The sequence below is a fragment of the Pterocles gutturalis genome, unplaced genomic scaffold (assembly GCF_000699245.1).
Source record: "Pterocles gutturalis isolate BGI_N339 unplaced genomic scaffold, ASM69924v1 scaffold39671, whole genome shotgun sequence".
Lineage (NCBI taxonomy): Eukaryota > Metazoa > Chordata > Aves > Pterocliformes > Pteroclidae > Pterocles > Pterocles gutturalis.
The window spans coordinates 1-8251 of NW_010106842.1; the positions used below are offsets into that span (position 1 = coordinate 1).

The 8251-nt window shown below is 56.4% G+C and overlaps 1 protein-coding gene across 1 annotated transcript; it reads left to right on the forward strand.

Annotated features, from left to right (window-relative positions):
• Positions 1-34: 34 nt before the first annotated feature.
• Positions 35-4291, forward strand: LOC104472307 (protocadherin-10-like; the record flags this gene model as incomplete). Its single annotated transcript, XM_010087915.1, has 4 exons — positions 35-2422; positions 3580-3638; positions 3727-3815; positions 4032-4291. Coding segments are annotated over 4 exons (2796 nt in total), but the record flags the coding sequence as incomplete, so codon positions are not given.
• Positions 4292-8251: the final 3960 nt, after the last annotated feature.

The following is an 8251-nucleotide window of genomic DNA, read 5'->3' on the forward strand; positions in this document are numbered from 1 at the left end:
GCTGGCCGGGCCCCCCGCACCGCGCCCGGCAGGTGGGCAGCTGCACTACTCGGTGCTGGAGGAGCTGGAACACGGAGCCTTCGTGGCGAACCTGGGCGAAGACCTGGGGCTGGACGTGTCCACCCTGTCCGCGCGGCGGTTCCGCATCGTGTCGCAGGCTGGGGCCAGGCCGCACCTGGAGGTGAACCTGGAGAACGGGATCCTCTTCGTAAACGAACGGATTGACCGGGAGGAGGTGTGTGAGGCCGGGGGGACCTGCCTGCTCCACCTGCAGCTCCTCATCGAGAGCCCACTGGAGCTCTACCGCGCTGAGGTGGAGGTGCTGGACATCAATGACCATGCGCCCACTTTCCCCTGGCAAGAGTATGTTTTGGAGGTGGCTGAGTCTGCTGTGCTCGGTGCCCGCTTCCCACTGGAGAGTGCCCAGGATCCCGACGTGGGGACCAACTCGGTGCACACCTACAGGCTCAGCTCCAATGGTTTCTTTTCGCTCGAGGTGCAGACACGCAGTGACTCCAGCAAGTTTGCAGAGCTGGTGCTGGAGCGCACCCTTGACCGTGAACAGCAACGCATGCACCGGGTGCTGCTCACTGCTCTCGATGGCGGTGTCCCTGAGCGCTCAGGCACAGCTCACATCCTTATCACGGTGCTGGACGCTAACGACAATGTGCCTGCTTTTGACCAGCCCTCGTACAGTGTGAGCCTCCCTGAGGATGCCCCTGCTGGCACCCTGGTTGTCCAGCTCAATGCCACTGACCCGGATGAGGGTCCCAACGGGGAGATCGAATACTCCTTCAGTGGGCACGCACCATCGCAGCTCCGGGAGCTCTTCCATGTGGACCCCCGCAGTGGGCAGGTGCTGCTGAAGGGCCCCCTGGACTATGAGCGGGCGAGCCTCCACGAGCTCTATGTGCAAGCCAAGGACCGGGGACCCTCGGCTGTGGCCGTGCACTGCCGGGTGCTTGTGCACCTCCTTGATGTTAATGACAACACACCAGAGGTGACCCTCACCTCTGTGTCCACGCTCGTGCTGGAGGATGCCCCACCAGGCACCGTCATTGCTGTCATCAGCATTCTGGACCGGGACTCTGGGGACAACGGGCGTGTGAGCTGCGAGGTTGGCCCCGACGTGCCCTTCGAGCTCCGCTCCTCCTTCAGCAACTACTACACGCTAGTCACCACTCAGGCTCTGGACCGGGAGGCTGTGCCCGAGTACAACGTAAGCATCACAGCACGGGACATGGGCTCCCCTGCCCTGCTGACTCGCAGCACTCTGACCGTCCCAGTGTCTGATGTGAACGACAATGCCCCGCGCTTCCTCCAGCCCTCCTACAGTGTCTACGTGATGGAGAACAATGCGCCAGGTGCCTCCATCTGCTCCGTCAGTGCGCTGGATCCCGACTGCCAACAAAACGCCTACCTGTCCTACTCCATCACCGACGGGCATATCCACGGCATGCCTGTGGGCACCTACGTGTCTATCAACTCAGACAGCGGGCACATGTACGCCCTGCGCTCCCTTGATTATGAGCAGATCCGCAGCTTCCAGATCCAGGTGCAAGCACAGGATGCAGGTTTCCCCCCACTCAGCGCCAATGTCACCGTCCACATCTTTGTGCTGGACCAGAACGACAATGCTCCAGTCATCATTTCCCCCATGCCGCGCAATGGCTCCGTGGCCACCGAGCTGGTGCCACGATCTGCAGGTCCTGGCTACCTCGTGGGCACGGTGCTGGCAGTGGATGCGGACGCGGGGCTGAACTCTCGCCTCTCCTACCAGCTCCTCCAGGCCACTGACTTCACCCTCTTCAGTGTGGCACCAGACACAGGCGAGCTGCGCACCCTCCGCTCCTTTCTGGAGCAGGATGCAACCCGGCAGCGGCTGGTGGTGCAGGTGCGTGATGGCGGGCAGCCAGCCCTCTCAGCCAGCGTGTCCCTCCTGCTTTCGGTGGTGGAGACCATGCCTCAGACTCTCTCCGACTTCAGCGAGTTCAGCCTCCCCCCAGAAGCCTCTTCATCCTCCCCACTCACCCTCTACCTCCTCGTCTCCCTTGGCTCCATCTCCTTCACCTTCCTCCTTGCCATCCTCATCCTCACAGCCATTCGGTGCCGCAGAGAGCGGTGCTCCCGCCGAGGTGATGGCTGCTCCCCGCCCCGGTGCCACTGCTGCCCCGGGTCCAGACCCTCCTCTGATGGCCTGAAGACGTCCAACCTGGTGGCGCAGCCCCCTGCGGGGACCACGGCTGCCACCTGCCTTGATGGGCCCGGAGGTGGACCCCCAGGCTACTACAAGGTCTGCCTTGGTCCTGAGTCTGCCCAGAGTGACTTCATGTTCCTCAAACCCTGCAGCCCCCCCTGGAACAACGAGAAGGACCCCAGGAAGCAGTCTCAGCTGGGTCAGCGTCTCCAGGTCTCCAAGCAGGTAATGCCATGCCCGGTGGTGCTCAACGGTGCCCCACAGGTCCCCCAGTTCCCTCCCTCAGCCTCTGCCATGAGAGAAACCAGGCATGGCTTTTCCCAGAGAAAAACTGGCGCCTTTGATCAGTGTGGGAATTAGGAGCCCCACCGAGCTTCCTGACGGGTCTAATTCCCAGGGGACAGCAGACTCGGCTGAGGCGAGAGGAGATCCTTTCCCTCTGACTTTTGCACCCATTAAAGGCAAGAGAGATGCCCCAGTGCCCTGGGGGAGGTGGGATGGTGAAGGTGGCATCTGCTGCGTGTGGGTGAGCAATTCATGCTGGGGCAGCCCGAGCGTCACCGCTGCTCCACTTCCCTCATGCTGGTGGGGCAGCATCTTGCTGCTGCATCCGCAGCTGGTCCTGGCCCCGCCAGCACCGCTTGTGTCCCTGGTTCTGGCACCCAGGCCTGTCCACTGTGCCACACCGGGCTGTGCCCACGGGGAGGGAGTGGGGTCTTTGGGGCGGGATTTTGATTTCAACATTTGTTAAGTATTGAAATGAGGAATGTCTCATTTTCCCGATGAAAGACTCTTTCCGAAACGTGATTACAAGGTTGGAGAGTGATGAGGCGTCTAATCCACTTATGTTTGACTTTTAATAAAACAGCCCTTCCAAGGAGAGCCCAAGACTCGCTGCCAAAAGGCTCTCCCCGCGTGTCTCCTTGCACTGCTGGACTCACTTCTCTAATACCTTAATGGGATTTTCCCCTAGTTGTTTGCATCCCCCCTGGGACATTGGGTACGCAGCCAATTTCTGCACCTCTCACCCTCTGCTGCCTGAGCCCTGGGTTAAGATACCATCGCACCTGCAAAAAAGGCTTTTTTAAATCAACAGAAATAGGAAAAGCCCCTCTCTCTCCCTGGAAGGATAGACCTCAGCAATTAAACTCCCAGAGACAGAGAGCAAGACCCAGACACCACCAGTGTCTCGGGAGGGTGGTGAAGGTCCAGAAGGGAACAGGCTGGTTCAACACTGCCTCAGTTTCCCTAGAATGGGAATGGGCTGCTTGCTTCTCCATGAAGGAGGAGATGGAGTCCCTCATCCCTGGCTGCTGAAGTGGGGCTGGGTTGATTAGCAGAGGGTCCCAATAACCAGCCTTGCCCTTTCCCGTGTTTTCCAGATCAACCAGCCCAACACGGACTGGCTGCCCCCAAGCACGCAGCGACCTGCCCTGAAGAGGTACCAAATGCGGCACTGCGGGAACAGGGGGAGGTGGGGATGGGGAGATTATCTCCAACACAGCTTTGAACCTCTCTCCTCTGTTTAGCTCCCAGAGCCTGGAGGACGTGGGGGAAATCCGCAGAGCACTGCAGAAGGAGCACGAGAGGCTGTGCACACTGGTGACCCCGGTCTCTGGTTAGTATTGGGGCTGGGAAGACCAGACCTTCTTGTTGCTTGGTGGAGGTGCAATGTGGGGGGGACACATCCCTGCTCCTAGCAGTGGTAGAGTTTTGTGGTGTGGAAGGGGTGTCCAGGCCCCAGAAGGTAGGATGGTGACACATGGATGTCACTGTTCCACTGAACTATGGATGTGACCTCCCCTGAGCTGTTTCACACCCATCTTTCCTCTAGAGTTTCAGAAGGCTTCAGCAGCCACCAACAGCATCTGGACACCCCAGTACAGCTCCTTGTACCCAGGGCACATCCCAGCCCTGGATTATCAGCACAACGTCTACATCCCTGGCACCCCCACTCTGCTTTCCAGCAAAGACGGGCCCCTCTTCCCCAGCCGGGAGAACAAGAACAGCTTCTCCACCTTTGGCAAGAGGAAGAAGATGACAACTTACAGTGACATGCATGACAATGTGGTTATCAACAACGACCTGAAATAGTGACAAGTGACGGGCCTGGGTGGCCCTGCCCGAGGCTCTGGGAATCACTTGTGTTATTTCAGCTGCTAGGTCCCCCCACAGCACACAGCTCTGTGTATGGCCCACTCAGGACTTTGAGGAGCTGCTGAGATAGTGGCTCACCAGGGTGTAGGAGGAACAACAGACTGCAAAGTGATAGGGGTGGGCAGGAGGTGGGACGGCATTTCTCCCATCTCATCCTGCAGAGCTGTGTTGGCAGCAGCTGCTGTTAGGGATCCATTTGACCAGATTTAAGCAGATCTGCCTTCAGTTTACCCATTCCCATGTCCTCTTAGGGACTGGCCATCTCTGTAAACATTGTCACTTCTTTGTCTTGTCTGGCTGTGTGAATGTACTGAGCTGCATGCCCGTATTTCTGTCCCAGCAGGCATGGAAAATGCACGCAGACCAAGCCTGGTCCAGTCAAACCTAACCTTCCATACTGGGGTAGTGCCCATTTCCCTGTCCCTGAGATCCAGTGGGACGTGTCACGTGTCCAGAGCAGCCGTTGGTGTCTGGCTTCTCTGGGAAGTGAGTGCAAAACCCAGCCACTGTGCTCCCCTTCAAACCCTGACTCACTACCTGCAGGACTGCAGACCCAAAGTCACAGGGTGTGGGACAGAGCCAGGGTCCAGGACTGAGCCAGGGTCCAGGACAGAGCCAGGGTCCAGGACTGAGCCAGCCTTTGCTCTGGAGCAGCAGAGGCTGGAACACACACAGACTGGACAGCCAGAAGAGCTGTTAACTTAAGCAGCTGAGAGATGCACAGACTGAGGCCCTGCTGGGTAATTCTCTAGCCTAAGGCAAGATCATCCAAAAGAAAGATGGTTTCCAGCCATTGGAGGGGTCCCAGCACAGTGACAGTCCTCTTCCCTCCTCCGCCTGCCCTCCCCCATATCTCTGTTTTCCCCAAGTCCTGAATGCCTGGGGGAAGCCCAGCCCCGCGGGCCCCACCTGCATAGGACAGATATCTCCCACTGTGCCCTGCTTCTCTTTGAGGACTTTTAGCTGGCTCTCAGGAGCCCTCAAGGGCAGGACTCCAGCCCCAGAACAGTCTCTCTCCTGCCCTGCTCACCCTCCACCTGCCCACCCGGTCTGTCTGCCGGCATTGCCAATCACTCTTGTCACGGGACAGTTCATTTCCAACCCATCTGTGCAGAACAGGACAGCTCTTTCTAAAGCAAGTTTGTTTCATGGTGTCTGATTTGTACCAATAAATTGTATTTTAATAGCTCACCCTGGCTCCTGCCTGTCCCTGAGCTGCATGTGCCGGCAGGAATTGCTGCTCAGCTCTCAGAGCAGGGCTCTCGGCTCCATCAGGCATGTATATCCATCCGGAGCAGCCCAGGAGAGCTCATTTTATTCACTTCACCCAGATGCTGGGGGATCAAGGTCCCTCCCTCCCTGGACTTGGGAGCACTTTGGGGTCATGGTCAGGAGAAGCCATGTCTTGGAGATGTCACACAGCTCCTTGCTCCGTGCTCCAGCTTGGGCAGAGGCTCTACAGGGGTTTGCACCAAGGTGTGGTCATAAAGGGCTTTGAACCACCAGGGAGAGGGGCTGGATCTGGCCGTCATGGCTTATTGTTGTTATCGCATGTTGCTTTCTATGGGCCATTTAAGCTTTCCCGGGATGCTCACCACCCACCAACTTTGCCTCGGGAGTCACAGAGATAACCTGGGTGTGTGCCAGGTGGAGGGACCAACTCCCTGGGAATAGGCAAGCCCGAATCTGCTGGTGGAATGACACTCGGTGTGGGAAGTGTTTGTCCTTCAGATAACAGTCCTGAGCTGGCCACAGCAGGGCTGTCCTTCTCTTACCCTCTGCTTGCTCAGTGACCGGCTTGGGGAGGCTGCAATGTGGCTTTGGGGATTAACCCAGAAAAGTCCTTGTCTACAAGTGGGTAACGTGCTCTTTAGCGGAAGCGAGGGGCAGGGAACACTCAAAGGGGCCCCATGGGAGTCAGGGACCTGGGAGGACAGTGCTTTGGACATGAAAGGGAACTGGCTGCTCCTCGTGGCTTCAGTCCCAGCTCACATCTGCCTGGATGTGAGTAGATTAAATAGTTACTGTTGCAATTAGATGGTGGGAGGAAGGATTTTATGCTGTCAAGTGCATTCTTCAATGGGCTCTGCAGAGTGTTAAAAAAGAACCCCAAAGAGCCACTGCCTGAGACCGCTGCACAGCGTTAGCCTGTTTCATTGCTTCAAAAGAACAAATGAATTATGTAAAGTGATACAATAAAATTAATAACAGCCTCAAGAAGTAATAAAAGCATCAAATGGACCTGACTCCCTGCGGAGGTGGTGAGCATCTCCCTCTCCCGGATTAGCTCTGCCAATATCTTCCCTGCCATTTCCAGGCAGTGCTGGTCAGGTACTAGGAGAGGACCGCAGCCTCTCCAGCGAGCCCGCGGGGGCTCAGCCATAGCCCCTGTGCAGCAGGGACAAGCATTAGCTGTGCAAAAGCACACAGTAGGTGTGCTTCACGGTGTCCGGGATGGAAACGAACGCATGGAGCTGGCACTTTGCATCAGGTTCCCAGGTGTTGCTTCCCAAAGGGAGGTCTCAGAATGGAGCCCCCAAACCACAGGCATTTTAAATGGACCCTTTGCACCCCTGTCCTTGGAAATTCATGGGGTTGAGCAACCAAGCAGCCAGCTTTTGCCACCTCAGTGTGAGCACTCCATTCCTCAGTGTATTCCCTTGGCATTTTTTAACCCCTGTGACTAAGGCTCAGCTGACCCCTGGTAAATCACCTCCCTCATCATCATCAGCCCAGGAGATGAGATAGACACACACACACACACGTCTGCGCCTCTTGCTGATCCCCAGCTTTGCGTGTTCAAGTCAGGCCTCTTCCAAAAGGGATTTGAGGGTCAACACAGCGCCCAGCCCCAGCACCCCACATTCCCTGAGGATCTCCTTCTGCTTAGCTGAAGGAAACCCTGCACTGACAAGAGCTCACTTTCAATCTTTCTTCTCAGTCAACATATTGATAAAAAGGACAATAAAAAGGGACTGTCTCTAGGGGAGAGAGCACTTGGGTAAACCTAATTCAACCACACTACTATCCCTTCTTCAAAGGGCATGCTTGGTCGGAAGTGTCCATCTAATAAATGAGATCTCCTATGAAGATCTCCCATAGGGACAGAGTGTCATTAAAAATGCAAGGTCTTTGCCCTACAACCGGTTATTTTTACAACTATTCCTGTCCTTACGCTCATGCACAGCTCGTGAGCATTATCTGGTTTCTGTACACTGGTAATGCACCAGGCATGGCAGTCGCTTTGGACACACACTCGGCAGAATGCTCTCTATATACCCCTGTCATACATTCCAGCTGTCTCCAAGATCCAGAGGCAAATCTGTCTTTCAGGGACCTGCAGGCCAGCTTGAGATTTGGTTCTACACCAGCAGGAAAGCTGCCATGAGGTGCAGTTGGCTGCAAACCGCTGCAGGCCATGCTGGGCAGGCGCAGAGTGCTTCTGGGTACCAGCATAAACTGGGGGTGTGCTCTTGCTATTGCCAAATAGACTTTTTGGATGGAAACATTACTTATATTTCTATAATGGCTTGAAAGTGTATAGCAGAGAGACAAAATTAACCCAGAGGTAGAGAGAAAAGAGGTCAGAGAGAAAGGACCCAGAGGGGCTGGTGCTCAGCTCTACTCCAGTCTGCTGTGCACGGAGGCAAGCAGCAGCTGGTGAAGCCCCCAGGAAACCTCAGTGGGGACACAGCACTCTGCATGCAGACATGTTGGGCTGGGTAGAGCCAAGAACACAGGCAGTCTCAGCTCCCCAGTGGGGCTGGTATTGGCATGACAGAGCCAAAATCCATGGGGACCGGTGAGAGGCTGTGCGTCGACCTTGGAGGGTTCTGGATCCAGCCTGAAGTCTGTGGCACTCAATGATTAGTTACAGTCTCCAAAAATGCCAGGATT